The sequence below is a fragment of the Tamandua tetradactyla genome, chromosome 7 (assembly GCF_023851605.1).
Source record: "Tamandua tetradactyla isolate mTamTet1 chromosome 7, mTamTet1.pri, whole genome shotgun sequence".
In the NCBI taxonomy this organism is placed as follows: domain Eukaryota; kingdom Metazoa; phylum Chordata; class Mammalia; order Pilosa; family Myrmecophagidae; genus Tamandua; species Tamandua tetradactyla.
The window spans coordinates 16,066,859-16,091,186 of NC_135333.1; the positions used below are offsets into that span (position 1 = coordinate 16,066,859).

At 35.9% G+C, this 24,328-nt stretch overlaps 1 protein-coding gene across 4 annotated transcripts in view; it reads left to right on the forward strand.

Annotated features, from left to right (window-relative positions):
- The window catches only part of CATSPERE (catsper channel auxiliary subunit epsilon), a 249,994-nt gene that overhangs the window by 190,481 nt on the left and 35,185 nt on the right, over positions 1 to 24,328 (forward strand). For all 4 annotated transcript variants that reach the window (XM_077168505.1, XM_077168504.1, XM_077168506.1 and 1 more), the window contains 2 exons: positions 2,004 to 2,103; positions 20,500 to 20,586. In XM_077168505.1, coding sequence (XP_077024620.1) covers positions 2,004 to 2,103; positions 20,500 to 20,586 — 187 coding nt within the window. The remainder of the gene's footprint in view (positions 1 to 2,003; positions 2,104 to 20,499; positions 20,587 to 24,328) is intronic.

Genomic DNA, 24,328 nt, shown 5'->3' on the forward strand with positions numbered 1-24,328 from the left:
TAATCTCACTGATATGAAGTAATTAGAATATGCAAATTTATAGTCATAAATTAGAATACAAGCGTTTTAATTTACAAGCTGCCACAATGCAATATACCAGAAACAGACAGCTTTTAAATAAGGGAATTTATTAAGTTGCAAGTTTATAGTTCCAAGGCCATGAAAATGTCCAAATTAAGGCAAGGCTATGGAAACGTTCAAATTAAGACATCAGGGAAAGATACCTTGGTTCAAGAAGGCTGATGATGTTCAGGGTTTCTCTCTCATCTGGGAAGGCACATGGCGAGATCTACTAGCTTTCTCTTCAAGGGCTTCCCCGGGGCTCTGTCCATTCTGTTGGTTCTGGTGGCTCTGTTTGCTCTGAGGTTTTTCAAAAATGGTTCCCTCTTAAAGGACTCCAGTAAGCAACCCCACCTTGAATAGGTAGAGACCCATCTCCATGGAAACCATCTAATCAAAAGTTACCACCCGTAATTGGGCGGGTCAAATCTCCAAGGTAACAATCAAAAAGATTCCACCAGGCAAGATTTAATATGGATTAAATGACATGGCTTTTCTGTGGTACACAACATATTCAAACCGGCACAATAAGTTACCCAGATCAGGGCTTGGAGTGGAGAATTAAGTGGGGAGTTAACACTTAAATAGTACAGTTTCTGTTTAGGTGAAGGAAATATTTTAGTAATGGGTGATGATAGTACAACACTGTGAATGTAATTAACACCACCAAATTATATATTTGACTATTTGACAGTGGTTAAAATGGAAAATTGTATGTTGTATATATGTTACCAGAATGAAAATCAAAAAAAAAAAAAAACAGAACTGTACAATGCAAAGAGTAAACCCTAATGTAAACTATAGAGTAGAGTTGACAATCTAATTATAATAATATTGGTTCATTAATTGTAACAAAAGTACCACACTAATACGATATTAGTAATAGGGAAAACTATGTGTATGGAGGGATATGGAAATTGTTTTATGTGTCATTTTTCTGTAAATCTTACAGTGCTCTAATAAAAAACATCTTCAAATGCACACATATTCTCAGTGAAATATATAATGTATTATCAAAGACCATTATATAGATACTGAAGAGCTCTATAAACTGAGGTTATGAGTCATGTAATATATTCTTATTGCCACTAGATGACACTATAGCTTACTGCTCTTATGAGAGTCAACTGATGCCAGCTCACTCAGTTTGTGGTAACTACTATAAACTCACTGGGCTTACATACCCAGTCCCGGTAACAGGGGAGGGGGACATCCTGTCCATACTGGACTCTCTGCTGGTGTCTGCTGCCTGTACAGGCATCCTCTCTTCTCTGAACATGAGCTCTGCGTGACTGTCCAGGGAGCTGACAGACTATTACTGCTACTCAGCCCCATTTCAACTCTTGCAGATGCCTCTGATTCTTTGAGACACAGCCATATTTTCTACATGGTTCCTCTTGGGTTATCTGCTGCACCTCAATTCTCAGCATAAAAATTCAGTGGCTTAATTCTCTGGTACATAATAAGCATCCAATAAGTAATTGTTTATTAAATTACACCAAGGGATCCTTGCTCTGCCCATCTTCCATTCATTACATCCTCCTGTCTCTCTCCCTGGTAACATCCACAACAGTTGGGCCTCAGCTACCCTCACTTTATCAATATATAACTTATATCCAAGTGAAGAGAATTTATGGCTCCAACTATTTAAACAGGGATGATAATTAAAATCACCATTCATTGACCACTTACTTATGTCAGGCCTTATGCTAAGTGATTTGAATACATTAGTTCATTCAATTCTCAAAAATAAACCTACAGCAGACATTATTATTTTGCAGATATGGAAACTGAGGCTTTTAGAATTTAAGTAACTTCTCCAGGATCATAAGATATTAAGTGAGAAGTACAGGATTAAACCTAAGCCTATCTCACTCAAAAGCTGGAACTTTGAACTCCCTATTCTGCACTAAACTATTTGATGTGTTTGCTGTTTCTTCCAGATATAATGATAATGGATATATTAACGATATTGAAGTAAATTTTATAGTATGGGAAATACACGGGAGGAATGACTACAGCTTCAATAATACTATGAGGAAGGTATGATATCTTTGAATTTACTTTGTATTTAGTATACAATTAGACATATATTTCCAGTTTTACATCTGTATATAATTTATCAAAGAAAAATAGAACCAGACAACTGTGAGTAGAAAAAACAAGCATGCTTTATATCAATGGTAAATTTCTTGAACTTGATAACTGTACTTAATGTGATTACAGAAGTAAATATCTTTGTTCTTAGGAAACATACATCGAAGTACTAATTGTTCAAGAAGCATGATATATGCAACCTACTCTCAAATGTTTAAAAAACAGATAAATCAGATAGATTAGATAGAAAGTAGGATAGGTGGGCAGATAGATATCGATGGATGATAGATAAATGTATGGATAGATAGATAGATATAGATAGGAGATTGAGAGAGAGAAATAGAATGATAGAACAAATGTGGCAATATGTTGAAAGTTGGTAAATCTGGATCTCTGGTTAGAGGATATATTGGTTTTGTATTATTTTGCAACTGCCCTATAAATTTGAAATCATTTCAAATTAAAAGATATATATAATTGAAAGAATTAGAAATGAACAAATCCATAAATGTAGTGAGAGATTCTAGCACAACTCTCTCAATAATTGTGATGGATTAATTGTGTACCCCAGTTTGGACAAGTTCTTGGTTTCAGTCCACATTCTGGTGGGTGTAGGCCCATTGTAAATCAAATCTCCTCAAAATGTTACTTCAGTTAAGGTGTAGCCCAAATCAAGTTGGGCTTTGATCTGAAATAGTGGAGTCCCTTATAAGCAGAGGGAAAGTTAGATGGGAGAGAGAAGCCATGGGGAGCAGCCAGAAGCCAGAAGTCAGTGGATCTGGAGGAGAAAGAAGACACAGCCTTATGCATTGCCATGTGATGGAAGAGCCAAGGAAGCCTAAAGATTGCTGGTCAGCCAGAAGATACAGACCCCAGGAGGAAGTAAGCCTTATAGGCTCTTAAACTGTGAGCTAGTAAATTCCCTTTGTTAAGCCAAGTCATTTTATGGTATTTCAGTTTCCTCATTGCTAAAGCAAATACCATGTAATGGATTGGTTTAAACAATGGGAATTTATTGGCTCACATTTTGAGGCTAGGACAAGTCCGTATCAAGGTGTCATTGAGGTGATGCTTTCTTCCTGAAGACTAGTGTTCTGAGGCAGCCTACCAGCAATGTTTGGTCCTGGGATCCTCTGTCACATGACAATGGACATAGCAGCCTCACCTGGCCTCTCTCTTCTTTCCAGGTTCCATTGATGTTCAACTACTAGTTGCTCCCTCTGTGACTTTCTCTCTATCTGTAAGAATTTTGTTCTACTTCAGTAAAAGGATTGAGACCCCATACTGGCTGAGTTGGGCCACACTTTAACTGAAGAACTTCATCAAAATGTCCTGCTTAGAATGGGTTCACACCCACAGAGATGGATTAAGTTTAAGAACATGTTTTCCAAGGTACATAGCTCCAAACCACAAAATATGGTATATGGTTTAGAAGTTAGGAAACTAAAACAGTAACTACTGAAATACTATAGACAATAAAAAAATAAAAAAGTAAAGACAGAGCTTTCAACAACATGATTAACAAACCTGACTAATACAGGACACTGTATCAACAATTACAAAATATATATTCTTTCCCAGTGCATACAATCATTTACAAAAATTGAGCATATATTCTCTATAAAGTAAGTCTCAAGAAGTTAAAAGGAATTAAAACCACAGAGTATTTTCTCTGATTAGAAATCAGTAATAAAAAGATTAGGAAATCCCCTTTATATGAAATAACACAAAAGTCAAACAAGAAAACAAATTGGAAATTAGAAAATATTTTGAAGTGAATGAAAATGAAAATAGCAAATAGTAAAACTCATTGGGGACACAAAAGGAGCCCTATTCTATGGTTCCTTTCTAAAAAATTTTATTATAATAGCATAAATAAAACTCAAATTTTCACATATTAACCATTTTCAAGTAGAATTAATTATATTCACATATTGTGCTACCTTCACCAATATCCACTATCCCTACATATTCATCTCAAAGAGAAACTCTGCACCCATTAAGTAATAACTCCCCACACACATGCCCCTTCCCAGGCCCTAGTAACTTGCTCACTATTAACTAGATGATTTTACCAACCTCTTTGGGTTTCCTATTTTCACCTGTCAAAGGGGAATAATTATAGTACCAACTTTTTTTTTTTTTTTTGAATTTTTTTTTTTATTAATTAAAAAAAGAATTAACAAAACAATTAGAAATCATTCCAATCTACATGTACAATCAGTAATTCTTAATAACATCACATAGTTGCATATTCATCATTTCTTAGTACATTTGCATCGATTTAGAAAAAGAAATAAAAAGACAACAGAATAAGAATTAAAACAATAATAGAAAGAAAAAAAAACAAAAAAAACAAAAACAAAAAACCTATACCTCACATGCAGCTTCATTCAGTGTTTTAACATAATTGCATTACAATTGGGTAGTATTGTGCTGTCCATTTCTGAGTTTTTATATCCAGTCCCGTTGTACAGTCTGTATCCCTTCATCTCCAATTATCCCTTCTCTTTTTTTTTTTTTTTTAATTAACGGAAAAAAAGAAATTAACCCAACATTTAGAGATCATACCATTCTACACATGCAATCATTAATTCTTAACATCATCACATAGATGCATGATCATCATTTCTTAGTACATTTGCATTGGTTTAGAAGAACTAGCAACATAACCGAAAAAGATATAGAATGTTAATATAGAGAAAAAAAAAAAGTAATAATAGTAAAATCAAAACAAAACAAAACAAAACAAAACAAAAACCTATAGCTCAGATGCAGCTTCATTCAGTGTTTTAACATGATTACTTTACAATTAGGTATTATTGTGCTGTCCATTTTTGAGTTTTTGTATCTAGTCCTGTTGCACAGTCTGTATCCCTTCAGCTTCAATTACCCATTGTCTTACCCTGTTTCTAACTCCTGCTGAACTCTGTTACCAATGACATATTTCAAGTTTATTCTCGAATGTCCGTTCACATCAGTGGGACCATACAGTATTTGTCCTTTAGTTTTTGGCTGGATTCACTCAGCATAATATTCTCTAGGTCCATCCATGTTATTACATGGTTCATAAGTTTATCTTGTCTTAAAGCTGCATAATATTCCATCGTATGTATATACCACAGTTTGTTTAGCCACTCTTCTGTTGATGGAGATTTTGGCTGTTTCCATCTCTTTGCAATGTAAATAATGCTGCTATAAACATTGGTGTGCAAATGTCCGTTTGTGTCTTTGCCCTTAAGTCCTTTGAGTAGATACCTAGCAATGGTATTGCTGGGTCGTATGGCAATTCTATATTCAGCTTTTTGAGGAACCGCCAAACTGCCTTCCACAGTGGTTGCACCCTTTGACATTCCCACCAACAGTGGATAAGTGTGCCTCTTTCTCCGCATCCTCTCCAGCACTTGTCATTTTCTGTTTTGTTGATAATGGCCATTCTGGTGGGTGTGAGATGATATCTCATTGTGGTTTTGATTTGCATTTCTCTAATGGCCAGGGACATTGAGCATCTCTTCATGTGCCTCTTGGCCATCCGTATTTCCTCTTCTGAGAGGTGTCTGTTCAAGTCTTTTTCCCATTTTGTAATTGGGTTGGCTGTCTTTTTGTTGTTGAGATGAACAATCTCTTTATAAATTCTGGATACTAGACCTTTATCTGATATATCATTTCCAAATATTGTCTCCCATTGTGATGGCTGTCTTTCTACTTTCTTGATGAAGTTCTTTGATGCACAAAAGTGTTTAATTTTGAGGAGTTCCCATTTATTTATTTCCTTCTTCAGTGCTCTTGCTTTAGGTTTAAGGTCCATAAAACCGCCTCCAGTTGTAAGATCCATAAGATATCTCCCAACATTTTCCTCTAACTGTTTTATGGTCTTAGACCTAATGTTTAGATCTTTGATCCATTTTGAGTTAACTTTTGTATAGGGTGTGAGAGATGGGTCTTCTTTCATTCTTTTGCATATGGATATCCAGTTCTCTAGGCACCATTTATTGAAGAGACTGCTCTGTCCCAGGTGAGTTGGCTTGACTGCCTTATCAAAGATCAAATGTCCATAGATGAGAGGGTCTATATCTGAGCACTCTATTCGATTCCATTGGTCGATATATCTATCTTTATGCCAATACCATGCTGTTTTGACCACTGTGACTTCATAATATGCCTTAAAGTCAGGCAGCGCGAGACCTCCAGCTTCGTTTTTTTTCCTCAAGATGTTTTTAGCAATTCGGGGCACCCTGCCCTTCCAGATAAATTTGCTTATTGGTTTTTCTATTTCTGAAAAATAAGTTGTTGGGATTTTGATTGGTATTGCATTGAATCTGTAAATCAATTTAGGTAGGATTGACATCTCAACTATATTTAGTCTTCCAATCCATGAACACGGTATGCCCTTCCATCTATTTAGGTCTTCTGTGATTTCTTTTAGCAGTTTTTTGTAGTTTTCTTTAAATAGGTTTTTTGTCTCTTTAGTTAAATTTATTCCTAGGTATTTTATTCTTTTAGTTGCAATTGTAAATGGGATTCGTTTCTTGATTTCCCCCTCAGCTTGTTCATTACTAGTGTATAGAAATGCTACAGATTTTTGAATGTTGATCTTGTAACCTGCTACTTTGCTGTACTCATTTATTAGCTCTAGTAGTTTTGTTGTGGATTTTTCCGGGTTTTCGATGTATAGTATCATATCGTCTGCAAACAGTGATAGTTTTACTTCTTCCTTTCCAATTTTGATGCCTTGTATTTCTTTTTCTTGTCTAATTGCTCTGGCTAGAACCTCCAACACAATGTTGAATAATAGTGGTGATAGTGGACATCCTTGTCTTGTTCCTGATCTTAGGGGGAAAGTTTTCAATTTTTCCCCATTGAGGATGGTATTAGCTGTGGGTTTTTCATATATTCCCTCTATCATTTTAAGGAAGTTCCCTTGTATTCCTATCTTTTGAAGTGTTTTCAACAGGAAAGGATGTTGAATCTTGTCGAATGCCTTCTCTGCATCAATTGAGATGATCATGTGATTTTTCTGCTTTGATTTGTTGATATGGTGTATTACATTAATTGATTTTCTTATGTTGAACCATCCTTGCATAGCTGGGATGAATCCTACTTGGTCATGATGTATAATTCTTTTAATGTGTTGTTGGATACGATTTGCTAGAATTTTATTGAGGATTTTTGCATCTGTATTCATTAGAGAGATTGGTCTGTAGTTTTCTTTTTTTGTAATATCTTTGCCTGGTTTTGGTATGAGGGTGATGTTGGCTTCATAGAATGAATTAGGTAGTTTTCCCTCCACTTCGATTTTTTTGAAGAGTTTGAAGAGAATTGGTACTAATTCTTTCTGGAACGTTTGGTAGAATTCACATGTGAAGCCATCTGGTCCTGGACTTTTCTTTTTAGGAAGCTTTTGAGTGACTGATTCAATTTCTTTACTTGTGATTGGTTTGTTGAGATCATCTATGTCTTCTTGAGTCAAAGTTGGTTGTTCATGTCTTTCCAGGAACCCGTCCATTTCCTCTAAATTGTTGTATTTATTAGCGTAAAGTTGTTCATAGTATCCTGTTATTACCTCCTTTATTTCTGTGAGGTCAGTAGTTATGTCTCCTCTTCCATTTCTGATCTTATTTATTTGCATCCTCTCTCTTCTTCTTTTTGTCAATCTTGCTAAGGGCCCATCAATCTTATTGATTTTCTCATAGAACCAACTTCTGGCCTTATTGATTTTCGCTATTGTTTTCATGTTTTCAATTTCATTTATTTGTGCTCTAATCTTTGTTATTTCTTTCCTTTTGCTTGCTTTGGGGTTAGCTTGCTGTTCTTTCTCCAGTTCTTCCAAATGGATAGTTAATTCCTGAATTTTTGCCTTTTCTTCTTTTCTGATATAGGCATTTAGAGCAATAAATTTCCCTCTTAGCACTGCCTTTGCTGCGTCCCATAAGTTTTGATATGTTGTGTTTTCATTTTCATTCGCCTCGAGGTATTTGCTAATTTCTCTTGCAATTTCTTCTTTGACCCAGTCGTTGTTTAGGAGTGTGTTGTTGAGCCTCCACGTATTTGTGAATTTTCTGGCACTCTACCTATTATTGATTTCCAACATCATTCCTTTATGGTCCGAGAAAGTGTTGTGTAAGATTTCAATCTTTTTAAATTTGTTGAGACTTGCTTTGTGACCCAGCATATGGTCTATCTTTGAGAATGATCCATGAGCACTTGAGAAAAAGGTGTATCCTGCTGTTGTGGGATGTAATGTCCTATAAATGTCTATTAAGTCTAGTTCATTTATAGTAATATTCAGATTCTCTATTTCTTTGTTGATCCTCTGTCTAGATGTTCTGTCCCTTGATGAGAGTGGTGAGTTGAAGTCTCCAACTATTATGGTATATGAGTCTATTTCCCTTTTCAGTGTTTGCAGTATATTCCTCACGTATTTTGGGGCATTCTGATTCGGTGCGTAAATATTTATGATTGTTATGTCTTCTTGTTTAATTGTTCCTTTTATTAGTATATAGTGTCCTTCTTTGTCTCTTTTAACTGTTTTACATTTGAAGTCTAATTTGTTGGATATTAGTATAGCCACTCCTGCTCTTTTCTGGTTGTTATTTGCATGAAATATCTTTTCCCAACCTTTCACTTTCAACCTATGTTTATCTTTGGGTCTAAGATGTGTTTCCTGTAGACAGCATATCGAAGGATCTTGTTTTTTAATCCATTCTGCCAATCTATGTCTTTTGATTGGGGAATTCAGTCCATTGACATTTAGTGTTATTACTGTTTGGATAATATTTTCCTCTAACATTTTGCCTTTTGTATTATATATATCATAGCTGATTTTCCTTCTTTCTACACCCTTTTCCATATCTCTCTCTTCTGTCTTTTTGTATCTGACTCTAGTGCTCCCTTTAGTATTTCTTGCAGAGCTGGTCTCTTGGTCACAAATTCTCTCAGTGACTTTTTGTCTGAGAATGTTTTAATTTCTCCCTCATTTTTGAAGGATAATTTTGCTGGATATAGGAGTCTTGGTTGGCAGTTTTTCTCTTTTAGTATTTTAAATATATCATCCCACTGTCTTCTAGCTTCCATGGTTTCTGCTGAGAAATCTACACAAAGTCTTATTGGGTTTCCCTTGTATGTAATGGATTGTTTTTCTCTTGCTGCTTTCAAGATCTTCTCTTTCTCTTTGACCTCTGACATTCTAACTAGTAAGTGTCTTGGAGAACACCTATTTGGGTCTAATCTCTTTGGGGTGCGCTGCACTTCTTGGATCTGTAATTTTAGGTCTTTCATAAGAGTTGGGAAATTTTCATTGAAAATTTCTTCCATTAGTTTTTCTCCTCCTTTTCCCTTCTCTTCTCCTTCTGGGACACCCACAACACGTATATTTGTGCGGTTCATATTGTCCTTGAGTTCCGTGATACCCTGTTCAAATTTTTCCATTCTTTTCCCGATAGTTTCTGTTTGTTTTTGGAATTCAGATGTTCCATCCTCCAAATCACTAATTCTATCTTCTGTCTCTTTAAATCTATCATTGTAGCTATCCATTATTTTTTCTATGTTTGCTACTTTATCCTTCACTTCCATAAGTTCTGCGATTTGTTTTTTCAGTTTTTCTATTTCTTCTTTATGTTCAGCCCATGTCCTCTTCATGTCCTCCCTCAATTTATCGATTTCATTTTTGAAGAGGTTTTCCATTTCTGTTCGTATATTCAGCATTAGTTGTCTCAGCTCTTGTGTCTCATTTGAGCTATTGGTTTGTTCCTTTGACTGAGCCATATTCTCAATCTTTTGAGCGTGGACAGTTATCTTCTGCTGCTGGCGTCTGGGCATTTATTCAGATTTCTCTTGGTGTTGGACCCAGCAAGGTTGTAATATTTTTCTGTGAAATCTCTGGGTTCTGTTTTTCTTATCCTGCCCAGTAGGTGGCGCTCGTGGCACACGTTTGTCTGCGGGTCCCACCAGTAAAAGGTGCTGTGGGACCTTAAACTTTGGAAAACTCTCGCCGTCCTGGGGGTTCGCTAGCCGAAGCGGCTTGAGCCGGCCTGGGGTCTGAACGCAGGGAGGGTGTCCGAACGCAGGGAGGGTTGCTGGTCGCCGCAGCCAGGGAAAGAGCCCGTCCGAATTTCCTAGTCGGCCCTGGGCAACAAGCGTGGCGGGAGGGCGCCAGCGGCAGCGGCCCGCCCGAGAGAGTGCATGTTCCCCGGGAGTCATGGGGTCACCGTTCTCCGCGGCCTGGGGGTTTCCGATCCAATTCTCTCACTGGTCCGGGGGCTGCGCGTGGTGTGGGCGCCAGTCGCCTTGGTTTCAGGGGACCACCTCTCCAATTCTCCCAGCCGGCCCGGGAAGGGGGAAGGGAGTAACTCCGGCCGCTTGCCACCCCGCCCGGTAAGGCCCACGCACCTCGGCGATCTCACCCGAGCTGCTTCTCTCAGCCAGCCAGCCGTTCCAGGATGGGGTACGCTGTCTTTTTTATCTCTGTTGTGGCTTTGGGCGCTTTCTGTATCGTTTCTACTCCCCTAGTAGGTGTCCTGGAGAAGAAACTAAGATCCACGCGTCTTACTAAGCCGCCATCTTCCAGGAAGTCTCCAGTACCAACTTTTTGATTTGTTGCATGGTTAAATAACACAACAAATGTAGAGAGCTCAGTACCATTCCTGTTAAATAATATGCATTCAATAAATACTTGTCAAATAATTAAATAAAAGACAATTTTAAAAAACTCACTGGATACAGCTAAAATCATGATCAGGGAGAAATTTATAGACTTTTTTGCATATGTTTGAAAAGAAGAAAGACTTAAAAAAAACAATTATCTAAGCATCCATCTAAAAAAATTAGGATAGCCAGCTTGAAAGGAACCCTGGCCAACCAAAATTGCAGCATAAAATGTTCCAGGGTTCAGTTCCTCCACATAATCTTTGAACCACAAGCAAAAACTGGCAGAACTGTCTTCCTCAGAACTCTAGAAAAGAATTAAAGGGTTTCAGTAACTGGCCAAGTGCCAAATCAAGGCAACACAATTTAAAAACAGTAAGAGCTCCCTTGCTGGCTCCTCCCTTATGACCTTGCTGACCAATCCCCTACTCTCTCTCTGGCATGGTGTGGAGCTGATCTGCAATCTCATTGTGGGTCCCTGGCCCTGTTCTAGAGAGAGCAGAGTAACTCCTATGTTTGCACTCTCTATCTGTAAGAATTTCTGACATACTGCCTGTATGTCAGTGCCTGTCTATCAAATGGCAGAGTCTGAAGGACTGAACCTGGACATTCAACTCTAGCTTGCCCTCCCCGAACTATCCTGTAGACAGAAGTTTGCACACAACTAAAGCAGTGTAAGAAACAATCAAATAGAAGTTGCTTAGGGCACAGGATTACCAGATTCAAAATATAAAATAGAATACCTGGGAGAAGGCAAAAGTCTATTTCATAGGGAATAGAGGGGGCATACGAATTCCTGTAAAGGGAGAAATCCCTAAAGCCACAGATAACTTGCCTATAACAAGATGTGGTGGCAGAAAAAGTGAGAAGGACCCCACACTGTTGCATCAGGCTGATCTTCCTGGTAGGAAGGCTAAACTTTGAAGGCCAACACAGACCCAATTTGCAAGGCTGTGAATGGTGTTTTTTGCATTGGTTTGTTTTTATTGGCTCCTGGCACTCAACAAAATATCTGTTATATCCCTATCTGGATTCAAACTCAAGGAACAGACAACACAGGGACTAAATCCAAGAGTTAACACATTAAAATATTAAAATATACAGTGTGCAACAAAAGATAACAAGGCATTTTTTGTTAACCTACAGCTTCTTTAATAAAAGAAATTATGTTTAACAACAACAAAAACAGGACTATAAGACAAACAAAGAAAAGAAATGATGGTCCATCCAAAGGAACAAGATAAAACCTCAGAAATCATCAATGAAGAAAACAAGACTTTGGACATTCCAGACAAAGACTATAAAAAATTGATCTGTGATATGCTCAAATGGCTAAAGGAAAACATGGAGAGGAAGAACTAAAGAATATGAAGAAAAGAATGAATGAACAAACTAATAACCTCAATATGGAGATAGAAATTATAAAAAGGACCCAAACTGGGGGTGCAAGGGTTGTTCAGTGATAGAATTCTCCCCTGCCATGCAGGAGACCTGGGTTCAATTCCAAGTCCATACACTTTCCAAAAACAAAACAACCAAACAAAAACAGATAAAAATTCAACAAATGATACTGCAATAATGGGATGCTCATATGGAAAAATAATGAAATGTGACCCTGCCATACAGCATACAAAAAAAAAAGGACCAAACAGAAACACTGGAGTTGAAGACCACAATAAATTAAATAAAAAGCTCCCTTGAGGGGTCAAGAGCAGAATACAGTGGGCAGAAGAAGGGATCAGTGAATTCAAATGTAAGAAACTGATATGATTCAGGCTGAGGAGCAGAAAGAAAAGAGAATGAAAAGAAGTGAACCAAGCCTAAGAGACTTGTGAAACATAATCAGACTTCCCAGTATACATATTATGGGGGTCCCAACAGGAGAACAAAGAGAGAAAGGGGCAGGAGGAATATTCAACGAACTAGTGGTAGATAACTTACCAAATTTAATGAAAGGCATGAGTATGCACATTCACATACCCAACAAAGCACAAAGAGGATAAACTTGATCAGAACCAGGCCAAGACGCATGATAGCCAAACCATCAAATTCCAAACTCTGAAAACTCCAAGAGAAATGCAATGTATTAGATACAAAGGAGCCCCAGTAACACTAAGTGCAATTTTCTCAACAGAAATCAAGGAGGCAAGAAGGTAGTGAGATGACATATTCAAAGTGCTGAAAGAAAATAACAGCCAACCAAGAATTTTATATCCAGCAAGGTTGTCTTTGAAAAATGAGGGAGATACTAAAGACATTCCATATAAAAAGTTGAGGGAATTTGTCACAACTTGCCTGTCCTATAGGCAATACTAAAGAGAGTTTTTCAGACTGAAAGGAAACTATGCTCAACAGTGAATCAAATAGGCATAAAGAAATAAAGATCTGATAAAGGTAACCATCTGGGTAACTATAAATGCTGGTGCTATGGCACTTTTTCAGTATGTAATTCCATTTTTTTACTTCTTACAGTTTCAAAAATACAAATGCATAAAAAATAATGATAAATCCATAATTTTTATCAAGTTCAAAAAAATGGTGAGGTACAGAGGAGTATAGGAATAGTATATGGTATGTTATTGAAGTTAAGTTGGTATTAAATATCCCATGATTTTTATAGATTTATCATATTAAATGTGAGCCTGATGGTAAGCACAAAGAAAATATCTGAAAAATACACACAAAAGGAAATGAGAAGGACTCAAGACAGTACACTACAAAAATATCAAATGAATATGAAGCAGGTATTAATGGAAGAATTGAGGGTCAAATAAGGTATAAAACTTACAAAGACTAAATAGGAAAATGGCAGAAGAAAGTCTTGAATTATCAGTAACTACTTTAAATGTAAAGGAATTAAATGTAAAAGTTTAATTTTGCAGAATGGACAGAAAAAGCATGACACAATTATATGCTGTTCATAAGAGACTCACCTGAAATTCAAAGACACAGGTTGAAAGTGAAAGGATGGAAAAAATATATCACACAAATAGCAACAAAAAAAGAACCTGCGTAACTGCACTAATATCAAATAAATAGAGCTTAAGTAAAAAGCTGTTATGAGGGACAAAGAATGGCACTGCATACTTACAAGTGGGTCAATTCAGCAAGAAGATATAACATATAGCATAGCCCTACAGCATACTGACAGATTTGAAGGGGAAAATAGACATTTCTACATTAATGGTAAGAGATTCCAATAAGCCACTTTCAATAATAGATACAGCAGCTAGACCAAAGAGCAATAAAGAACTAGAAGACTTGAACAGTATTCTAAACCAGCTAAACCTAATAGACATATATATACACTGGACCCTACTGCAGCCAAAAACACATTTTCTCTAGTGCACATGGTTCATTCTCCAGGATAGACCATATGTTAGGTCACAAAAAACCAAGTCTCAATAAATTTTAAAACACTGAAATCATACAGTTTATCTTCTTTGACTATGATGCAATAAAGCCAAGAATCAAAAACTGAAGAACTAGAAATTTTATGAATATGTAAGAATTAAACAACATGCTCTTACACAACTAATGAATCAAAAAATTCACCAGGAAAATTAGGAAATATCTTGAGGCAGATAAAAATGAAAACACAGCATACCAAAACTTATGGGATGCAGCAAAGCCAATGCTGAGAGAGAAATATATAGCTTTAAATGTTTACATTTAAAAAGAAGATTTCAAATAAGAAACCTAACATCTTACATGGAGAAAACAGAAAAAAAGAAAAACCTAACCCAAAGTGAGCAGAAAAAAGGAAATAACGAGGATTAAAATGGAGATAAATGAATAGAGAATAAAACAATAAGGATCAAAAATTAAAATATAGGGCCACGGTGGCTCAGCAGGCAAGATTGCTTGTCTGCCATGCCAGAGGACCCAGGTTCGATTCCCGGTGCCTGCCCATGTAAAAAAAAAAAAAAAGATTAAAATATAGTTCTTTAAAAAGATCAATAAAATTGACAAATTTTAGCTAGACTGACAAAGAAAAAAGAAGGCAAAGTTGAAATAAAAAATGAAAGAGGTACATTACTACTGACCAAACAGAAATAAAAAGGCTTATAAGAGGATACTATGAACAACTGCACACCAACAAATTAGATAATCTAGATGAAACAGACAAATTTCTAGAAACACACAAACTACCAACACCAACTCAAGAAGAAATAGAGATTTTCAACAACTAAAAGTAGATCTTGAATCGGTAATCAAGAAGTTTCAAAGAAAAGCCAAGTTCAGATGGCTTCACTGATGAATTTTACCAATCATTCTATGAAGACTAACACCAATGCTTCCAAAAAATTGAAAAGAGGGGAGCACATCCTAACTCGATCTATGGGGCCACCATTACCCTCATACCAAAGCAAATATAGATATCACAAGAAAAGAAAATTATAGACCGATATCCCTCATACATACAGATGCAAAAATTCTCAACAAAATATTAGCAAATATATTTGAATAGCACATTAAAAAAATTATACACCATGACCATGTGGGATCTACCCCAGGTATGTAAGGGTGATTCAACATAAAACCAATTAATGTAATACACTATGTTAACAGAATGAAGAAAAAAACCACATGATCATCTCATTTAACACAAAAAAAGCATTTGAAAAAATCCAGCTCCTCTTCTTGAGAAAAACACCAAAAAAGTACAAGTAGAAGGAAACTCCCTCAACATAATAAAAGGTATATTTTAAAACTGAACAGCTAACATCATAGTCAAAAGTGAAAGACTGAAAGCTTTCTCCTTACAATCAGAAACAAGACAGTGAGATTACCACTGTAACTCAACATTGTACTAGAAGTTCTAGCCAGATCAATTAGGCAAGAAAAAGAAATACAAGGCAACCAAATTGGAAAGGAAGAAGTAAATGTTTCCCCAGTCACAGATGACATGATCCTATATACAGAAAATCCTGAAAAATCCACAACAAAGCTCCTAGAGATAAATTATTCAGCCAAGTGGTAGGGTACAAAAATAACATGCAAAAATCAGTAGTGTGTTGTTGCTCAGATGTGGCCTCAGTCTCTCTAAGCCCAACTTTGCAAGTGAAATCATTACCCTCCCCCTACATGGGACATGATATCCAGGGGTGAAAGTCTCCCTGGCGATATGGGAGATGACTCCCAGGGATGAATCCAGACCTGGCACCATGGGATCAACAATTCCATCCTGACCAAACGGGGGGGAAAGAAGTGTAATTAATAAGGTATCAGTGGCAGAGAAAGGTCAAATAGAGTCGAGAGGTAACTCTGGAGGTTGCTCTTATGCAAACTTCAGGTAGACCTTGCTACCTATCATAACCTGCCAACCCCCAACTAGGACCATTCCAGCCAATCCTAAAGAACACCTAGGGCAATTTATAAGATTCCACAAGGGTTCCAGGCACTAGAATAACTTTCTAGAAACCTACAACCTCCAGATGGGTCCCTAGAACAGTTAAGTGCTGAAACCCTAGCCCAGCCTCTCCAGAACATCACATAGTTCCAGCTCCCTACCCCATATTAGTGACAGACCCTTCCAATATAAAAAATTTAAAATTGCCATAGCCCAAACAACCCCAAAAAAGAGTTACAGAGAGATCAAAATGATGGTGGAATTATACATAGAATATAAGACTTAACAAATGAATATGAATTCTGAATCATCAAATTGATATCTCTTGTAGTCTCCAGTATTTTAGAGCAGCTAGAAGTTATAAAGCTAATATTGTGAAATTGTAACCCATGTCAAACTCTGAAATATGTACTACAACTAATTGTGGTGCTGTGCTTGGAAATGTATAGCTTTTTGGTATTGTTCACAAAACAAAAAGAAGGAAAAAAATAGTCAATTGTGTGATGAAAAAAGTATTTAAGTCCACTAGCCTTCTATATTCTGGAGCAGCTAGAAGATAAAATATGAGAGGATCGTATGGTAGCCCATGACAAACTCTGTGATCTATCCTGTAACCACTTGTTGAAGAGTGATTTGAAAACTATTGTTTTTTATTTCTTTGCCTTGTATATATGTTATACTATACAATAAAAACAGTTTTTAAAAAAAGCAACTAAAAGAATCGAATATCTAGGAATAAATTTAACCAAATAGTAAGTGGCAAATAAAAGAATTATATATCTAGGAATAAATTTAACCAAGGATATAAAGGACATGTACACAGAAAACTGCAAAACACTGTTAAAAGCAATAAAAAAAAATGACCTAAATAAATGGAAGGATAGTGTATGCTCATAGATTGGAAGACTGAATCTTGTCAAGATGTCAATTCTATTCAAAACAACTTCAGATTCAATGCAATTGTAGTCAAAATTCAAACAGCTTTCCTTGCCAACATGGGAAATTCAATGATCAAATTTATATGGAAGGGTAAGGGGTCCCAAATAGCCAAAACTACCTTGAAAAAGAACAAACAGAGGATCCACACTTTCTTAATTTTAAAAATTATTACAAAGCCACTGTCATCAAAACAGCATGGTACTGGCACATGAACAGATATAGAGACTAATGGAATTTAATTGAATTCAGTGCTCAGAAATAAACCCTCACACTTATGGCCAATTTATTTGTTTTTATTTATTTATTTATTTTGCATGGGCAGATACCAGGAATCGAACCAGGGTCTCTGGCATGGCAGGTGAGAATTCTGATACTGAGCCACCAACGCACCACCCCCAGTTGATTTTTGACAAGAGTGCCAAATCCACTCAGTGTGGAAAGAACAGTCTCTTCAATAAATTGTGCTGTGAAAATTATATAGCCAAATGCAAAAGAATGAAGAAGGAATACTAACTTACATAATATACAAAAGTTAACCCAAAAAAAAGGTTGAACAACTTAAATGTAGGAACCTAAACTATAAAACTCCCAGAAAAAATATAGGCATATGTGATGATACTGTGAACCACTGATTGTTCACTCTGGATGGATTGCTTGCTATGTCAGTATATTTCAATAAAATTGTTTAAAAATACATAGGGAAACATTTTCAGGACCTTGTGTTAGGCAATGTTTTCATAGATGTTATAGCAAATGCACTAGGAATAAACAAATAAGTGGGACATCATCAAAATTTAAAACTTTTGTGCATCAAAGAAATTATGAAAGTAAAAAAGAAAACCTACAGAACGGGAGAAAATATTTGGAAACTACATATGTGATAAGGGTTTAATATCCAGGATATAAATAAATCCTACAACTCAACAATAAAAAGATAAACAAACCAATCTTAAAAATTGGCAAAAAGATTTGAATATATATTTTTCCAAAGAAGATGTACAAAAGGACAATAAACACAGGAAAACATGCTCAACATTATTATCCATTAGGGAAATGCAAATCAAAACTACAATGAGATATTGCTTTAAAATGACTGGAAGAGCTACTGTTAAAAAAAAAAAGAAGGAAAACAATGTATGTTGGAGAGCATGTATAGAAATAGGAAGACTTTTTCATTGTGGTGCAGCCACTGTTAAAATAGTTGGTGCTTCTTACCATATGACCCAGCAATCTCACTTTTAGATATATGCCCAAAATAATTGAAAGCAGGAATCTGAACAGATATTTGCACGCCAATAGTGGCATTACTCACAATTGTCAAGAGGTATTAGCAACCCAAGTGTCCATCAACAGATGAATGGCTAAGCAAAATATGGTATATTCATACAATGGAATATTATTCAACCATAAAAAGGAATGATGTTCGGACACATACTACCACATGGATAAACCTTGGAAACATCATATTAAGTGCCATAAGACAGACTAAAAGGAACAAATATTGTATGATTTCATTTATATGAGAGAGAATATACAAATTTATGGAGTCAGAAATTAGGAAAACAGGTTACCAGGGGCTAGGCTGGAGAAACTGAATGAGGAGTTAAAGAGTTTCTGTTTGGGTAATGGAAAAAAAATTGTTACTAATGGATAGTGGTGATGATAGCACAACATTGTGAATGTAATTAATATCACAGAATTGTGGTATACATTCAAAAGTGGTTAAAATGGGAAATTTTAGGTTGCATGTGTTATCAGAATTTAAATTAAAAACAAAACATAAAACTGTACAACACAAAGACTGAATGCTAGTGTAAACTAAGAACTATATTTTATCATATAAATATAATAATATTGTTTCATCAATTGTAAAAAATATGCCACATTAAAGAAATTGTTAATAATTTTTAAACTAGTGTGGTGAGGGGAAAGTATACAGGAATTCTTCACTTGCTACATAATTTTTCTGTATACCTACAAACTGCTTTAATGAAAAAAGAAGTTAGGAAAATAGGAAGCTAAACCCAAAGAAAGCAAAAGGAAGGAAATAATAAAGTTAGGAACAAAAATTAATGAAACACAAACAATAGAATAGAGAGGATCCACAATGCCAAAAGTTGGTTCTTTGTAAAGACCAATAAAATTGATCTAGAAAAACAGAGAAAGGGCATTAATAAAATCATAAATGAAAACAGGGGAATCACCACAGAGCCTACAAACATTAAAAATGCAATAGAGGTTATTATAAGCACCCTTATAGCAATGAATGTGACAATGGAAAAATGGAGAAAATGGACATACGCCTTGAAAAACACAACTTACCAAAGCTAGCAAACATGCAAAAAATACAAAACCCTAAGCCTAGATGGCTTTCCTGATGAATTTACCAAACATTTAATGAAAAATTTACTTCAGTCTTATACAAATTCTTCCAGAGAGTGGGGAAAAACAAAAGTACTTTCCTACTTAATTTATAAACCTTTGAGGGCACTGGTACTGAAAGCTGACAAGGACCTTAAAAGAGAACTATGAGCCAATTTCATTCACGAACAGAGATACAAAACATCTAAACAAAATATTAGAAATTAAACCCAACAATATATTAAACAATAATACATCCAGACTAAGTTATGATGATTTCATGAATGAAAAATTGGTATATTATTTGAAAATCAAGGAATTTACCATTTTAATAGAATAAATGAGAAAAGGCACAAGATTTTTGTAATAGTTGACAAAAAGACTGATTTGATGAAATAATCATATGGCACGATTTTAAACACAAATCTTAGAAAATTATAAACAGAAGGTAGCATCTTTAACTTAACAAAATACAAATACAAAAAAAAATTTAACAAACATTACACTTAATTGTGAAAATTTGAAAGCCTTCCCTCTGATATCAGGAACAAAACAAAGATTCCTACTATCACCGTCTATATACAATACTGATCCTAGAGATCTTTGTAATAGGGCAAAAACATAAAAAAAAGTATAAAGATTGAAAACGAAGAAATAAAACTATCATATTCACAGATGACATGACTGTCTATGTGAAATAATTAGAATTAAGAAGTGTGTTTAAGAAGCTCTCTTGAAACAAGGTCAATACACAAAAATCAATCATTTCGATAAATGAGGACAAGGGTAGGAGCTACACTTTCCAGTGTGTCTCTTTTTGCTTGGCTTTTATTTATGAACCATATGAATGTATTATCAATTCATTTTTTAAATAAAAAATTAATTCTTAAAAAATTCAATCATTCTTTTATATACCAGCAAACACTTAAATAACAAAATTTAAGAAAATATAATTTCAATGGCCTCAAAATATTTTAAATACTTGGGAATAAACTGACACATGAAACCCCTACACATACATATATATATATACAATTTTTTAACAGAGTGGTTGTTTAAATGAAGCACAGAATTGGAAGTCAATGACTGAGCTTAACAAGGACCTCCCATTGGAAAATGCCTGGGGACCTGAGGTAAGCAAAACATCTTATACATTGCTTATTCATAATAATTAATTTTGGGGGTTCCAGTATTAACAAAAACTTTCTGAAAACCAGTTTAGATTTAAATTTGTTTTTGTAAATCAAATCCTCTTTTCCTATTGAATTGTATTATGATTTCAAAAATACTTCATCTTAATTTTCGTTTGATCTTCTGTTGCTCCTCTGTTAGCAACAATTTTGTTTCAATTTTGCTCACTGCAAATCTGTTTACATATTATTGAATATCTAATAGAAACATGTTTAAACATTGAGTCTTTTTAAAGAATGAAGTTTTGGTTCTTATATAGCTAAAAGATCATTTCTTAATGCCAATTATCAATCTTAAACTGTTTTCAATTTTTTTCAATATTGAATTTTCTTGAATTGAGGTTCATTTATGTATTTGGAGAATCAAATCATATCTTATGAATAGAGTGATATGTAAGGTACCAGACTATAAAATGTAAGCCCTACAAAAGATATTCTAAACTTTTCCTAGACCTTCTCTCAAGGTAGAACTTAGAACGCATCTCTCTGTCTCTAATTACTATTTACTTCATTTTGGTTTTTCACATTATAATATCATTTACATGAGGAGGGGAATCATAGCCAAGGCAGCCAACCAGTGGTTCCACACAGTTGAGTACTGGTTAGACCTTCTGCTCCATTTAGTCAATGTTTGTATTTTTGGCTTATCTCATATTTGTGGTGACAGCAATGTAAATGGTAAGCAATTTCCTCCTCCTTGTCTTGGTGACCTATGCATATTAACCGAATTGAGTAACATAACACATTCTAAATCTACCTATTAAGCCGAATATTTTATTACTCCAAACAATCTTCCTTCATCCTGAGACGCTCCCACTGAGATGTGATGTGACCTTTAAACATTACTTCTACTATTGCATCCCTCATTCCTAATTCAAAATCCTGGAAGAGAACTGTGGTTAACAGAACTTAGATTATGAACTGCCCCCATCGTCACATCTAACTACATCATGAAGCAAAGAGAAAAGAGAAAAAGAATCTGTTCCCGTCAGCTACTGTCATGAAAGGTGGCAACTTGGAACTCCTCTCCCACTATGACAACATCCAAAGAAATAAGGGTTCTATGGATAATGGACTTTGGGTAGACAAAAAATATATCTAGATAGACAGATAGATAGATAGATAGATAGATAGATAGATAGATAGATAGATAGATAGATAGATAGATATCTACAGATACTGCTCTGAGGAAGAGGTGATGTTAGAATTCTCAATTAATTAAAGTTATAGTGTTAAATTAACTACAGTTCTTGATGACATTTCCTCTCCCAGAAGAAATGGAGAGGATGGCTATTGGAATGAGGAAGTAACAGTAAATAAGGATAAGAACTTGTATATGCACATTATATCTAGAAAGGGAAAAAGAGGCATCATCAGAACTGTACCTACATCTGAATAAAATAATCTTCAAAAGTTTCTGAGAAAAGACAGGCAACAAAATCATGATATAAAACTCTTAAAAGGAAATGGTATACTTCATATATATATATATATATGTTATCACAATAAAAAGTTAAAACATAACTCTAAAAAGAAAATGGCTGAAACTTTGAAAAGCTCTTTAAAAAGGTAACAGTGGATCTGGGGGAGGGGAAAGAGGCAAGGAGGGAGGGCAGGTTTTGTGATTCCTTGCAGAACCAATAGTGCATATTGGTTTAAGCCCAGAAATTCTGCTTAAGCCCGGAACATGGTCTTGTGGTTAAGGCTGTGAGAGCCCTGGTCCTTATTTCTATCCACCATTGAGCCCAACAATTTCTTTGGAAGCTAGTGTGGAGAATTAGACCTACTGCTGGGACTGGTAGCTGGCACTTCTGGGTTATTATGGATCTCAAGTGCCATATTCTATGATCAAGGATGCTGGCTTCCCTCTACCCTCTGCAGACAAACATGCTCACCTTCTCACCCAGTCCCTGGCGCTCTGAGCACACTCTATACACAGTTCAACAAGGGACAGGGGAGATCATAGAAAGGCAATAATAGAGAGACATTAAGACTGAGCTTGAGGGTGTGGAAAGGGCTTTTCTAGCCTCTTTACAATGAGCCGCACTCATCTCAATGCATCTGGGGATTGCTCTGTAGCATGAATCCTGGCCTTGGTGTGGCTTCGCCCTTGGAGGGTCTCTCGGTGGTATCACCGGCAGTTCCTACTCATCATGCCCCATTTCCAAACTCTCACCCGCTTGGCCTCACTTGCTCAATGCTAAGGGAGCACCCATGGGACACACTTGAGCCTAAGTGTCAGAAGCACATGACTGTCACCTTGGTGGGTAAGCCCAGGGGCTGGGGCAGCAGAGCAGCTTCTTTCTGGTTTTGGAGGCATCCAGCGTCTGATTCTAGTGACCTCCTCACCCTGGAAGGCTCTCTCTATATACGTATTTCTTTGGAGAGCCCTAATAAAATGTTGTATTTGAAGTAATATTTGACTAAACAGTGCTTTAGACTGACAAAGCATCAGTTTGGGCAAAATATGATAGCAGGGATAATATTTAATAATAGCTCCAGAGGTTCACCCTGGACAGTTATTGACTTCTCTAGGTTTGTGTAGTTTTTCACTTAATAGATAGAAAAATTTAGGGATATGAACGTCCTGGAATAACTAAATTGAAAAGAAATGCAAATGCTGTTTTTTAAGGTGATTTCTGCCCCCCACCTCTCAGGGGTTTTCAGGCCTTTATTACCATCCATATAGTTTATATCATTCAATCATCAAGTCAAGAAGGATATGAACAGCAAGCCAATCTAACAAATTAATTGAGTTTGGAATTTATCTAGCTACCTTTGACCTGCTATCTAACGTGCCTGAAATAGGCCAAAGACAATTAATTTTCTCTGTCATCACCCCTTCATTATCTCAGTGCTGCAGAGTGCAGTGGATACCAGAGGAGACAATGACAGTGACAGTGACAGTAGGTTACTAGAGGGTACAATATCTCAATCCAGTAGGTAAAAGTAAATGCTTGCACAGAATGGCAGGAATAAAGGGAGAACAAACTCTATAGTCCTTTATAAAAAAAATGGCCTTTGATATGAGGCAGAGTCTAATCAACTTCGGGTTGAAATTTCATGAAGTTGAGCTGGCAATGCTCATAAAATCCTTGGAAGATCAATGTAGTTTGCTATGCAAAGGGATTAAGGGTACTCTTTCTGGAGTATTCAGGATATATATTTGCATATAAAAGGCATTTGGAAATCCCAGAGTAAAGAAATTTGCTTAACATAATCTTTTTCAAACATCACTGAACAAGCAGATCTTTTGAATAACATACTTACTAAGATCTGGAGGACTAATAGTCTATGGAACATGAATTTGAGAATTTCAGGATCTTTGCTTCTGGCATTATGACATCAAGTATGAACCCAATAAATAGCTGTTGAACAAATAAATGAATGGATGGATGCACGAATCATCTATAGCATTGGGTTCAATACTTTTGCTACCTAGCCCTCCACCTCCTAGCTCAACCTCAAGACTTACTCTGAACCTCAGGTCATTTGCTTGAAACCTTGTTCCAGGTCTTACGCCCCTGAATTTCTTCTTCATATAATGAGCTTCTGTGATGAATTTCCCAAAGCTAGCTCTGGTATTCTGTTTTGCCAAATTTTAGATACTTATCCCATTATTAGATGGGAACTTCTCAGCTTTGAGCTCTATGAGTGTCTGCCTTTGTAACCAGCCACTGTTCTT